The 14228-nt window shown below is 42.4% G+C and overlaps 1 protein-coding gene across 1 annotated transcript; it reads right to left on the bottom strand.

The window, feature by feature from the left end:
* Nucleotides 1-240: 240 nt before the first annotated feature.
* SPRYD7 (SPRY domain containing 7) lies at nt 241-11158 on the bottom strand. The gene is made up of 5 exons (XM_051642249.1): nt 11016-11158; nt 9543-9659; nt 6347-6513; nt 4629-4731; nt 241-1454 (listed from the first exon to the last, which is right to left on the bottom strand). The coding sequence occupies exons 1-5, from the start codon at nt 11119-11121 to the stop codon at nt 1357-1359; spliced, it is 591 nt and encodes a 196-aa protein (XP_051498209.1). The 5' UTR covers nt 11122-11158; the 3' UTR covers nt 241-1356.
* Nucleotides 11159-14228: the final 3070 nt, after the last annotated feature.

Genomic DNA, 14228 nt, shown 5'->3' with positions numbered 1-14228 from the left:
AAACATATGAATGTTTTGTCTAACTTAGAATACTTATTAGACCAAAGCAAAGCAGAGCAGATTTCAAGGGGAGATGATAAAACTGCACTGTAATCTCCCAAGCTTTACACTGTAATGCTGACAAAGGCGTAATTTCTTTCAGGTTGAAAAGTTCTAGTCAACACTGCCACGTGACACCAAGGCTAAAACTAAGAAAAAACACAGGCCAGTCAGAACGAAAAGACAAGACACAGAAAATCATAAGGTGAAAGGCTTTGAGAAAGCTGTTTGTATTTGAAAAGTTCAGAATCAGATCGTTTCTAAAAATATTTAAACAAAACCATTAATTTATGTAAATGCCTTAACCCAGGAAGAGCCAAAAACAAAACCAAATGTCCAGTATGAAGATTTTCTTTACAATAAAAAGTATTCCACAAAGTATATTAAATATGGTGAAAGGGAAAAAAAGCATCTCACAATTTATATTCGAGGGCATCACATTTTAGAACAATGTCTTAGCCACTAATCATTTATAAATGATTCACAAAGAAAATAAACATGCTATTCCATAAAAGAATAATCTAATTTACAATTTAGATGTAAGGCTTCACCATAACATCTCATAACCTTCACCTGGCTCTTTTCCAGGTTGAGTGATCTGAACTTACTCTACTACACAGTATGGTGGTCCTCAAAAACCCAGGGTGTGTCCAGTTTTACTTTATAATGCTCAACAAAAAAGTGTAACTGAGAATGTCCTATTATTTGTAACAATAAAAGCAAATGAAAAGCTAGGAGAAATAGGTAAGTTTTATTTGTAGGTCTAAGGTTGAAGGACGAGATTAAATTACACCTTGCAAAAAAATTATCTAGCTGCTAGTTATGCCATTGTGTTATTAGCCATTGTGCACAACTGGGACACCACAACTCCAAAGCACAGACTAGACACACAGTGCTTCCTTTAGACAAAGTACGTAACTTCTGTGTGAAAAAAGCTGGGGAAAAAATAATGAGAACCATCCATCTCCATAGCTGTCATAGGTGTAAGAACAATTGGCTTTACAGAGCTTCAGTTTATTCAAAATCCTGAATGTAATACTGATGTCAGTAATAACCCTTAGTCTCCTTATGCATCAAGTACAAATCAGAGAAAAACTCTGCCCCTAAGCACTCACTTTCAACCACAAAACATTGTCAGAAATCTTGTATTTGCAACACAGCTATCTGGTGCTGCAGTCAACATATTAATTCTGCAGATGACAGTCACAAATACTTACTGAAAATACAGATATGTTTCCTAGGAATAATGTGAAGCTTTATTTAAGATGACAAAGCTTTTGTAACAGTGCAGGGTGCAAATTTTCAGTATGAAGACATTCAGAAGATTTGCTGCTCAAAGAGGATCTTTTCAAACCCTGGTGGAGGTGTATGATAAAATTCACTGAACTGACAATCCAGAATGGCACTGTCATCGACTGCAGAAGAGAACCAAACAGAAGGAATTAAAGAAGGAATGCTTGCAGTTTCATCCTCTTATTATACCATCTCACTAAATTACATACTCCGCTCAAACCATGACAACTATTCTCCAATACATCCATTACATATATACAATAAAAGAAATCTATTTGACAAATTTGCTAAAGCCTGACACGCATACTGAAGAAGAGCAAATAATCTCTCTTTCTGGCTACTTACTGTAGTCAGTAATGGTCCTTGGTGAAGTAAATGAGAATGCTACCTCTGATTTCACTGGGAGTATTAGTTAGGCTTCAGGCAATTTTCTCCAAATTTTCTACTCTATTTCTCTGGAAATCTACGGATTGAGGACACTGCAAGACACATACTGCAAGGCTGTCATCCCCACAGCTGCATATTTCTCTGCCCACTTCCTAGTTCTGCTGAAGTGTCAGCTGTCTGCAATTTTTCTGGAGGTTTACAAGGTTTCAGAAGCCTGTAATGGTCCGTGTCAGACCATGCATTTTAGCATGTGATACTTAGCGAGCTTCTTTAAGTTGGAAGTTAATGGGCTTTTACAATACCTCTCCTTTCTGCATAATCTGAAACACAAGTGTTACTACCTTCAATGTAGAATACAAAGAACCTTCTGAGGATTTTCAGGACAAAGCCTTTACGTATGGCATTAGCAAACTGAAACACCCAACCATCCAGAAAAGCAAGATTTCTTTGAAAGATAACTTCTTCAAAGATGGACCTGGTACACTAGCAACATTAGATCAAAATAGAAAAGCTTCATCTCTGTATTTTGGGTTGCAATTTGGGTATCTCAGAGCCCATGTAGAAATCTCTCCCTCATAGGCTCAGTTAAAACTCTTATTAGTATATTTGTACATTTCTGTAGTACTAATCTAGTGTCTGCAACTCACTTATGCAAAAATGCCTAAGGTACAGCTGCTCTAGGGACCAACCTTTAAGTATACTTTTCTGTTTCACATTCTCAGACTTGACACCATGTTTCCCTGTTCTATCATGTTTCTTTTAAAAAGAGATCTACAGTTCCAGTCTGAAGTATGGATAGGATAAATGCTTATGAAAGTCTGTTCTCTATGGTCAAATCCTTTCACATAACTAGAAGTGCAGATTATATTAAGGACATTTACAGTTAAAGTTTATCCCAATTGAGTATAATGCAAAAACAATCTGCAGGCTGCAATTGTTCTAGCTATATGTAGTAGACATGATAATTACATTGAAATGATGCCCACTTGTGGAAGATGATAACAGCCTGGCAATGAAAGGTCACTGCATTCCCCAGACATGGAACTTCTTCCAGTCAGAGAAAAAGGCGATTTATGGAAGGGCTAACATGACACCAAATGTTTTCTGAATGCAACCTGCTCTCTCCGTGCTATGTAACACCATTTTCAAAATACAGGGAAGATGCAACAAACCAGTTATCACACAGCAGCTCCCTCCCAGCTGTTCAGGGTTTTTGCCCTAGGAGATCCCGCGGTTTTCCGGGGCAGCTACTGTCTGCCACAGCATTTTAGCAGCGCCATCATGTGGCACAAGAACGCAGCACAAAAGGCCATACAAAACAATTTCCACCCTAACAGCTTGGAAAGATATTATTTGTTAGCTACTTTTACGGACGCCCAAGACTCTACAACACATCTAGAGTATTTTCTTCCCGTTCATAAAATCCAATATTACAAATGTATCAAGCTATAAATGGGAACATGCCAATAGTTCATTAGGAACCAATCAGCAAATGAAAAAATGAGCCACATCACATAGCTAATGGTATCTCAAGAAATTATTTTGGAAGAACCTACTACTTTGATGAAGCTCACACAAGAATGAAGATAAACTAGAGATGGCTGTAGGTAAAATACAGGGAATCCAATGAGCAGTTATCATGTGCTGTAAGTGAAAAGCCTACCCAGAGTGTAATGTTGACCATGCACTGAGCTAGGGGAAGTGCTGCCTTTCAGGTGAGATGTTAAACAGAATTCTAACTACTTGGGGAATACAAAACAACCACCAAGGTCTGGAAGAGTGGACTGTTAACACATATATCTTGGCCAAATTCCAGCTTCCATAATTCATAAATTTCTTCTTGAACTGCCTGTGCAGGAATTAATTGGATGTGGTATTTCTTTCTTGTGCAAAACTGCTGTGTTGTATTGAGGGCAACAAAGATGGTGAAGGGCCTAGAGAATCAATCTTATGAAGAACGCTTGAAGGAGCTGGGAATGTTTAGTTAGAAGAAGAGAAGGCTGAGGAGAGACCTCATCCGTCTCTACACCTGCCTGAAAGGTAAAGAGGGTGGTGCTGGTCTCTTCTTACAGGTAATTAGTGACAGAACAAGAGGGAATGGCTTCAAGCTGCAACAGGGCAGGTTCAGACTGGACATTAGGACATTTTTTTTCACAGAAAGAGTGGTCAGACCCTGGAATAGGCTGCCCAGGGAGGTGGTTTAGTCACCATCCCTGGAGGTGTTTAAGGGTCGTTTGGATGTGGTGTTGGTGGATATGGTTTAGGGGAGAACTTTGTGGAGTAGGGATGATGGTTGGACTCGGTGATCCCAAGGGTCTTTTCCAATGTGAATAGTTCTATGATTCTATGATGCTTGCTAGTGATGGTTGCTGGCAAACCAGCTACCACAATTCACTTTCAAATTGCTAGATTTCAAAACTGGGCATCAATTTGGTGTAGCAGCAAAGAGCTGTACCACACTATACAGCAGGCAGCTGTTTTAGTACTACATTAAAGTTATTACTTCCATAAGAATATATAAACAGCAATTTAGTATCCATTCATATTTAACACTCAATGCATTTATGAAGTATGTGAAATTAACGGGCATAAACATCAAGCTTCGCAGATAAATCAGATTAGCCCACAAGTCTGCATTACTCTGAATTTCCATTTTTTGTGGACACTGTAATTAGTCGGTAACTGGTGCTTTTTTTTTCACTTACTAGGCAGCATTTAAGATGACGTGAAAATATACTGTTGTATTTTCCCAGGTTTGTATTTTCATGCAATTTATTGTTGTTGTTGCCAAAAACAAGTGACTGGCATGTGTTCCATTTAAGTAGGAAAAAGAATACACAGCTCACAAGACAGATTTGGTCAAAAATATTTTTACACACTGTAAAACAGTTTGAAAATCTCTGACTTACCATAGACCACTGGGTAGACAGTCCCTCGGATTCCTGAAGCTGGACAATGCATGTTCTTCCCATTTAAATATACATTTAATTCTACATGGTCATATGTAATGCCCTATAAAGTACAGAAAATTGCCAAAGAAAAGCATCAACAAATTTATACATGTAAGATTGCTACTTAATTTAGCTTTCTTAGCCATAGGCAAATTTTAACACCATTATGCTAACCGCAGCATCCTAGAAAACCTCACTTGAAATACTCCTGCAGAGGACTGGAAGTTAATAAATTACCAGTAGCATTTGTATTTTCAAATACTCAAGATTCCTTATTGCTCATCCAATTTAGATGCAGCACAGAACTGCACACTGCTTCTTACTAAGGACAGATTACAAAACAAATTCCCAAACTATTCTTCACTATGTTAAAGAAACACAAAATCTTCTATTACTTTGAACGTTAAGCAGTTTGCCATCTTCTTGCTTATTAAAGCTATTTCCTTGAGGAGATACAGTGATGCCATGAACTAATTTTATCTGTCCATACCTCCACACAGTAGCCTCTCTCAGCTCATTTAATCTGGCAGCAGCAACAGACTGTGATTTCATACATAACACCATAAGTATGCTGACTAAAGAGCAGAAAGCAAACACTAACAAGGTAATAAATGACTTGTTAGCTAAATTATTTTTCTCGCTGTTTTGGCACAGCTGAGTGTGATAATTCGTTTTGTCATTCATTACTTCAGGAATCTGTCTTCAGGATAGAACAAAATAAATGGAAATTTATGATAATTGGAGTTTGCAAAGGAACACATGAGCTACTTTTTTTGTGATTAGTTGAAGCTCTTCAGACTACTTAGGTTCATTAAACCTTGAAACAGTCTGCAACCCCCCAAAAACCAATTTCTGAAGGGGATTAAAAGAATAATATACTATCTGTGGGTAAAGGGTAGAGGAGTCAACCTTAGGCGTTTGAGGCTTCTAAAGATAAAAATTCTAACCATCACTATATAGAGGCAAGGTTAACCCAGCAAGAAAAAATAGTGATGATAAATGGCCTAAACTTAATTGCATTTTTCCTATGTATTTTTGAAAATAAATCTCTCACAAGTCATTGAGAAAAATGACAATGAGAGAACACAACCCTTTGAACAGAATCCCTTAAAGTTGTTTTGAGAAACCTAGAATAGTAAGGTACAAAAAAAAAACATTAAGGTTCTCCATTTGCTCTCATTAATTATTCTCCTAGTGAGTATTACCCCCTCTCTACTTAATACCTCTCCTTCCCTACAAAAGCTTAGCCTGGCTAAAAATACAATTCACCTACCACCCAGGACCTATCTCTGCCCAGCTGTGTCCTTCTAATCATTAACCAGTTAGCTACAAGGTCTCCAGCTCAGCTGGGCATCGTGCACAGCTATGTAATGCATTCCAGCACATTATTTGTTCAGGAAGGTCCCATCTCAAATAATGTAGGATCCTTGTGATGGGAGTTACCCATCAGGTAGGTAATACAATATTGCGTTAGACGCTACTTTTCAAACATTGGTAAAGTCTGTCCCTCATTCAAAAACTTAACAATACTGAAAATGAAGTCCACTGGTATCCAGGCTGCTGATCCGTTTTAAACACAATGGGAGTTTGTGTCAGCACTTTCCAAACAGGGAGTTGCAAGCTGAACAGTTTGACTGAAACAGCTGAGGAAAATAAAGAAGCCTTAAGAAACTCACCACTACATCACCCTCCTGAGGAAGGCTGTTTGCTGGGAGTCTGTTTTTCTCCTCGTTGTTATAGTAGAGAGCTCCATCATTCCTCATCACCAGGCTATGGACATCTCGACCAAGTGGAATTTGATTTAAGTTTGCTTTCTGGGTTGCGACTCCAATACCCCAAATCCCTAAAGTGGGAAATGGAGATGGCAAGAAAAAAAAAAAACAAACACATTATTTTGAAGACTGTCTGAAGCAGGACAGCATAAAGAATGTGTTTTTAACTAGGCAGTACTACCAGTAAGTATCTCTAGGAAATACAGGGACTACTGTGATTTAGCCCTGGCAGGCACCCAAGCACCACCCAGCCCCTCACCCACTTGCCCCCACAGCCCTCAGTGAGTTGGAGGAAGAGGAAAGGAAGAGTAAAACCCAGAAAACTTGTGGATAAAGATAAAAATTGTTAATAGGAGAAGTGGAAGAAAGAAAGAATCCTAAGCAAAACAAAGTGATGAAAAGGCAAGCACTCACTACCTCCCAGGGGTAGACCAATGCCCAGCCAATTCCCAAGCAAAGGACAGTGGCTAACCTCCCTAAGTCCCCTCCTCTCTCTTTTGTTGCTGAGCCCAGCATGTGGCATGGAATATCTCTTTGGTTAGTTTGGGTCATCCACCTGGTTGCATTCCCTCCCAGCCTCTTGAGCACCCCCAGTCTTACTCACTGGGAGGGCAAAATGAGAAACTGAGGAGGCCTTGCTGCTGTGCAAACACTGTTCAGCAATACCTAAAACATGAGTGTGTTACCAGTGTTGTTTTGGTAACACGTCTAAAACACAGCACCACAAGAGCTGCTATGATGAAAATTAACTCCATCCCAGACAGACCCAGTACAAGCAGTCACAAGAGACTGAAGATAAACAGCACCTATCCTGAAAAAGAAGGACTCACATTATTGTAACTACTTAAGCTTTTACTTTTATTCCCAGAAAAATACTGAAAACAATCTCTAAGACCATAGGAGGATGTAAAAAAATAAACCCAACTAGCATAGACTTCTGAACAACACCATTTCCTTTACAGCTGGTTAGACTAGTCTTAGGGGGGAAAAAAAGAAACTGTAAATATGATAGATCTTGATTTGGTCATTTTTTTGAAACTCATAAAACATTGAAATAGCCAAATTACAAAAACATGGTCTAAACAGTTACAGCAATATGAATGCAGAACTGGTTAGAAAACTGTACTGCAGAACTACTCAGCAGTAGCACCCCAACAAACCAAAAAAGATCACTCAAGTGGGGTTTGAGGTTTTGCACCAAATGCCCAAGGCTGGGTGCTGCTCCATATTCACAACCATGCCTTGGATAACATGACAATGTGCTTATCAAATGTGCTATCAACATCAACCTGACAGGACTGCAAGCTCTTCAGAAGCCCCTCAAGTTTTAAATGATCCTGACAAATTGGTTAAGAGGTCTGAAATAAGGAAAATGCATTTGCTTTTTCTGAATTATGGTGAACAGCAGGTAACTAGAGCAGTAAGTGGCACAAATACAACAGCAGCTTGGCAACCAGTTCATAGAATGTAATTTGGGGGTATTCACAGACCACATGCTGAGCATGAGTCTGTGCCCTACTGCTGTGAAAGACTTCTAGATGCATGGCATGTATAAAAAGCAGACATTTTGTATGGACAGCAGATGAAGGATGTCTACTGCTGCTACAGGTAGAGCAGAGTGTCCCTTTTAGGCATCATACCTCAAGGCAAAGTAGGTCAATTAGAGATATTCTAGAATAAACAACAAAACCAATCAAAAGTGTAAAAAACACCATCTATAAGAAGACAGTGAAAAAACTGGGACTGTTTAATCTACAGAAGACTAAAAAAGAGGCAAAAATATACGAAAATTAGTTTCAAAAGACAAAATCGCAGAACAACTTATTCTAATACTTACATGACCAGAATTAAAAGGACAAGAGCATAAACAAGATTCAGATTAGACTTAAAAAAACTTCCCAATAACCAAGATGTCTCCATAGATGACCTTCAACAGATTGCACAAGGACACTTCTGGGAATCCAAGTTTTTAAGCTAGGCGATCTACACTTCTGCCTTGGGGCAGAGGAAAACATGAGGCACAGCTCATGGGGACCAGGACAGCTTATTTCCTGTGTTTCTAAAATAAAGTGTAAGAACATTGATCTCTGTGAATAATGAGCATATATGAACAACAGCTGCAGTGGATTCCTTCCCCAGCAGAAAGGATACTAAAATTGCCCAATTATGACAGAGATGGGGTTTATATGTATTTTTAAACTCAACAACTGGTTTGACTGCAAGGTGTTTTGGACAGATCTGTGTTCATGCTGCCTGCACTCCAACCCACTGAATGCAAACAACCCTTACCCAAAAAGCACCAGGTTCGAGCTCCAGCTGGTACTGTAAAGCCTGTCTCTGGACTAACACTTCCTTTCTTCTTCCCTCACCCTACACACTCAGGGGAAGAACAGCTTCATTTTCACAGTGTCTGCCATCTAAAAAAATATAGGTTGGTTGATTTTAAGATTAGAAAACAGGCAAGCCTAGAAGGCACTCTGTACTACTGAAGCTGACTGTATTAGTAAAAGCATAATTCTTCCAAATTTCATTCACTTTCAGCTGCCTTGCACTAGATCTGTGCAAAACAGATAAAGAAACAGGGTGCTCAAAGGCTGCTCTTGGTAAGACAGTGTCAGAATAAGTGCTGCACATTTTGTTTGAATAGCAAAGTGTAGCACAACGAGTGTTGCCCTTGCATGGTGCATGCTAAATGCAAATGAAGGTAGGCAAATAGCTACAGATATTGCTGGATACACCGCACTATTTTAAACAAAAATATTTCATGGCTACAGTGTTTATGTGGTCACAAGCATTTATTTACCAAAAAACATTTCTCTAATATGCTAACTGAAAAACATGCATAAAACAGCATATAAAACAACATTGTGTTTTAGCATTTGCACTCCTTTAGTAATATACTTACCATTCTTTTTAGTATTTCAGAGACACAATTAAAAAAAAAACCTCTCTTTTACACAATGACAACTAAGAAAACTCTCCAGTGTTCACAAGTTCAAGGATGCAATTAGAAAGATGCATGTGCTCAGTATCTGAGATATGACTGCAGGCAATCTGACATACCTTCCAAGTTTAAAGTTGTACATTTTTGCAGACTAACCTGTGGACTGGATTTTAAACTCAAAATAGCTCTTGTTCTGATGCAAAGGTGCATTGGCTAAGCAGCCTCCTGTGCCACATATTCTTCTGCCATTTTTAACAATAACGACATCTGTTCCTGCAAAAAGAAAAAAAAAACAAAACAACCATGCAATACTTCAAAACATTTTCAGAAGTCTGGAAGCAGCCCTTAAAAGGCCTAAATATTGATAGTTAGATTTTGTTCTTTCTGCATCAAGTAAGAACTTCATTACTCTGTGAGAATTATGATGATAAGCCATGCTTTGAAGTAAGAAAAGGAAGGCTGTTTACAGGCTAGTTCATCTTTCAACCAGGGTTTATTTATTTAAAACCTATATGCTGCTCTAATTTTGCATCTTGTGTTCTATGGCCCCACACTGATTACAGCCTTTGTTCAGCCACATCAGAAGCATAACTTACAACTTAAGTCAGAAAGGCATCACTGTGAGACCAAAGCCCTGTACCCTGCCCCTATACACGGGAGAACAAAAATCTGCAAGGAGAAGGAAAGGCACATCGGGTAGAAATGTTTGATGGAATTGCAAGGCGTTTAAATATTCTTTGAAAAAAAAACATTTTTATGTGAAACATGTCTGTCAATACAGGGAGGAAAAAAAAAATCTCTGCAATGTTTTCCTTCTCCAGTGGAAGACTTCATCTTTCAGCACTGTTGTCATGGTCAAGAACATGGGAGACAGTCAAGGTCCACTAATACAACTGAATGAAAACAGGCTAATAATTGTGCTTCACCACTGGACCCTGGCTTGGCCACACTGCTTTCCTCCTAGTTTTTTCCCTGCCTCTCCCACAGCTGACCCAGATCACTTCTCTGCTCGGCAAAGCCCACTGCATGGTTTTGAGAACAGCTCATCCCAAGGATGAGGCTCAAGGAGCGGCGCGGACAAGCCTCCGTCCCGCCTGGCCCCTTCTGCACCCTCACGGCCACCACCCCCTGCCCGCAGCCACCACCCCTCGCCTAACCTGGCCCAGACCTCCAGCCCCTCGCAGGCAGCCCTGCCCCCTCAGGCAGCCCCTCTGCCGCTCAGGCACCTCCCCACCCCCCCCCTCCTGCCCACCAGCTGCCGCTGCATTCGAAACAAAGTCATGTATTTGTTTTCCCCGTGACAACCGCCAAACCCTCCTAAAGAAACAGCCAAAACGGGACTTTCCCAGTGGGTTCCACTGAGAGCGGTCACACCCCACGGGCCGGTGCGGTTCCACCGCTCAGGAACACCCCGGCACGCCCAGCAGCTCCGCGGTCAGGCTTCCCCGCAACCCCGGCCCCGAGCCCCCCTCACGCACGGGGTACCCCCTCACGGGCTGCCCCGCGGCCGGGCCCGCGGTCTCCCCGCCGGGGAGGCGCCCCGAAACGCCACCGCCCCGCAGCCTCCTCCGCCGGCCCCGCGGGCGGCTGGCGGCGAGGGCCGGGAAGAAGCCGGCCCGCCCCGCTTACCCATGCGCTGCGTGTCGAGATGCACGGCCGGCATCTCCTTCAGCGGGATGTGGCCGGCGCCGGCATCGCGGCACCAGGAGAAGCAGCAGAAGACGGAGGCGGCCATGACTGGCCGGGCCCCGCCGCGCGGCCGCAACGCCCCGGCGGGCAGCGGGGAGCGGGGAGCGGGGAGCGGGCAGCGCCCCTGGCGGGCGGGCGGGCACGGGGGGGGCACGGCCCTGCCCGCTGCCCGGCATGGCGGGAGGCGCGGGGCCTTCGGGAGCTCGGGTGTGCTTAGAAAGAAAACAAAAGAAGAAAAAAAAGGAAAAAAAAAGAAAAAAAGGAGAAAAGATGCCATGAAAACCCCAGCTTTCCTCAGGAAGGCAAAGTTTGAATTAAAAGGTGCGGCCGGAAGCGAGCTCCTCTGCGGCCGAGCAGCTTGTGCCTGCGGTGGCGGCTCCGCTCCGCCGGCCGCCCCGGCCGCAGCGCGCAGGCGGCTGAAGGGCAGTTTACAGTCACAGAATCGTGGGATGGTTAAGGCTGGAAGGGACCTTAAAGATCATCAAGTTCCAACCCCCCTGCCATGAGCAAGGACACCTCACACTAGACCAGGCTGCACAAGCCTCATCCAACCTGGCCTTGAACACCTCCAGGGAAGGGGCTTCCACAACCTCCCTGGGCAACCTGTTCCAGGGCTTTACTACCCTCATGGTGAAGAGTTTCTTCCTGATGTCTACCCTAAATCTCCCCTCTCTCAGTTTAAAACCATTACCCCTTGTCCTATCACTATCTTCTCTGCTGAAAAGCCCCTCCCCAGCTTTCCTGTAGCCCCTTTCAAGTACTGGAAGGTGCTGTAAGATCTCCCTGGAGCCTTCTCTTCTCTAGGCTGAACAGCCCCAACTCTCAGCCTGTCTTCATATCAGAGGTGCTCCAGCCCTTTGATCATCTTGGTGGCCCAACCCTCTCCAACAGCTCCATGTCTTTCCTGTGCTGAGGGCACCAGAGCTGTACACAGTATTCCAGGTGGGGTCTCACCAGAGCAGAGTAGAGGGACAGAATCACCTCCCTGGCCCTGCTGGCCACACTTATTTTGATGCAGCCCAGGATGCAGTTGCGCTCTGGGCTCCAGCACACACTGGCGGCTCATGTCCAACTTCTCAGCTACTACCACCCCCAAGTCCTTCTCCTCATGGCTGTTCTCCAGCCATTCTCCCCAAAGCCTGTATTTGTGCCTGGAATTGCACTAACCCTATATATATATATATATACACACATACATACATGTGTATATAAAAGAAGGACATTTTTTTTCATGTGTAAATATATATATAAAAGAGGCCGCTGGTATGATGGGCAGATGGTAGGTATCACGTCAACTAACTTCACAGTGCTGGGCCATGTGGGAAGGGACTCCTGCATGGAAATTTACTGGTCAGATATTCCTGGCTCCAAGTAACAAGAACGCCATTTATCTTTTTTTTTCCTTTTCTTTTATTATTTTCTTTTTTTTCCCCTCCTCTTTTTTTTTTTTTTTTAATTCTTTCTTGAACAAGTCAAAAGAGACAGGACCCTCCGAAGCAAAAGCTTTGTGCAGCCAGGCCTGGCAAGGGCCATCCGCCTCCCTCCTGCCTAAGGTCCCTCTGCCTGCTTCCATGGCTTTTGCTCCCTATAGGTTGCCCTTTCTCTGCATCTTCCAGACCCTTCCAGCTAGTGAGTCCTAAGTCTGAGTTTTTTCTTCTTTGCTTCTAGTGTATTTTCTCATCTGTTCGAAAGCTTTGGTAGAGTGTTTTTCCTGATTTACTCAGGTCTTGACTGAACTCAACTGTGAGGGCGGCTACAGTGAAAAACCAGCATGCTATCATTGCACTTGTCATTTTATTGCAAAGCACACCTTGGGACCCTCTCCCAGAGGCAGAATGCCACAGAATTAAAAAAGCTGTAGCTTCTCTTCTGGCTTTCAGGTTACACAGGTGTTTCTTTAACAAAAGCCCTAGAGCAGTCCTTGTAGCACACAGCATCCAGAACAAGGGCCACAAACTGGGTTCCCACAAACACAGTAAACAATGATAACACGGCTATAGAAGCCCACCTGTACCTACTTCACATTTTTATGAATCCACAGAAAATGATCCAATAAATGTTGTGCTGTGAACTGCTGATCTAGAATGTTTGGCAGACAGCAGATATTTTTAAAACATATATTTAGAGGCCTATTTATCTCCAAACCAATTTGGGATGAAATTGTTGTTTCTCATTATTTTCTGCTGGTGCCTTATTTTGTGGCATTGCTCCTACAAAGCTCCCTGAACATTTTATTACAGAATTCAAGATGATGCAACTAATGTGACCCATGTGGTACAACGTTACCTGTCTTGGAGGGGTAGGGGGCTAAGCAGATATTCAAAAACCATTGTTAAATGAAATCTTCATAGGAAGAAATACCTTATTGGTCTGGATGGGTTGTATCAATCACACTTACCCCTTTACTTGAAACATGAGGTGAGATGCTGTCTTTCTCAAAACTGCCTAAAAGCAATCCGATTTTAAGAGCAGCTTTAAAATATGCTTCCTTTCTTTTATTGGACTTACTGTTACAGCCCATAAACATTTGAGGTCAAGAGCTCACTTCCTTAAAGTATGCCAAATGGGATTAGTCTTGAACTCCTAAGAAGTAAATATTAGGTGGGAAGTGATGTTTATTTATTTCGTATGGGGGGCATCATGATTCTCATTGGTAGCTTGTTGTTCACATAATTAGTTCCATTTAACTCACTGCGGGATTTTTATTGTCTGTCACACACTGCGGGTTTGTTACAGTAAATGCTAAATGACAAATGTTAATATAGTTTTTAAAAAACCCAAACCTTAGAAAGAGACTCCAACCTCCAAATGACTCTGCATCCTGTCTTTTTCTCTGCGGCCTTTTAAGTCCTTTCCTCCCCAAAATGAGCACTGGGAATACAAACGCATCTCGCCACATGAAGTCAGCATTGCCAAATCAGTTGGACTCAAGGGGCTGGGGCTCTGGGGAGTGGTGCCTGACTCTGCCTTCCTGCCAGTTTCTTGCTCCACTACTTTCTTAACTTGAGAAGCCAGTTTTACAAGCCAGCAGACTGCAGCACTTGTTGGGTAAAGTCCATGCCACAGGCTGGAAAAGTTGCCAGTGTTGCTCTGGAGCACATTGACTCCACTGCCTATTTGCTCAGCGGGCTGGCAGCCCCGAGGGGACGAAGG

This window comes from Apus apus, chromosome 1 (genome assembly GCF_020740795.1).
Source record: "Apus apus isolate bApuApu2 chromosome 1, bApuApu2.pri.cur, whole genome shotgun sequence".
Lineage (NCBI taxonomy): Eukaryota > Metazoa > Chordata > Aves > Apodiformes > Apodidae > Apus > Apus apus.
The sequence above is the reverse complement of the archived record's forward strand: the minus strand, read 5'-3'. Positions and strand labels throughout refer to the sequence as shown.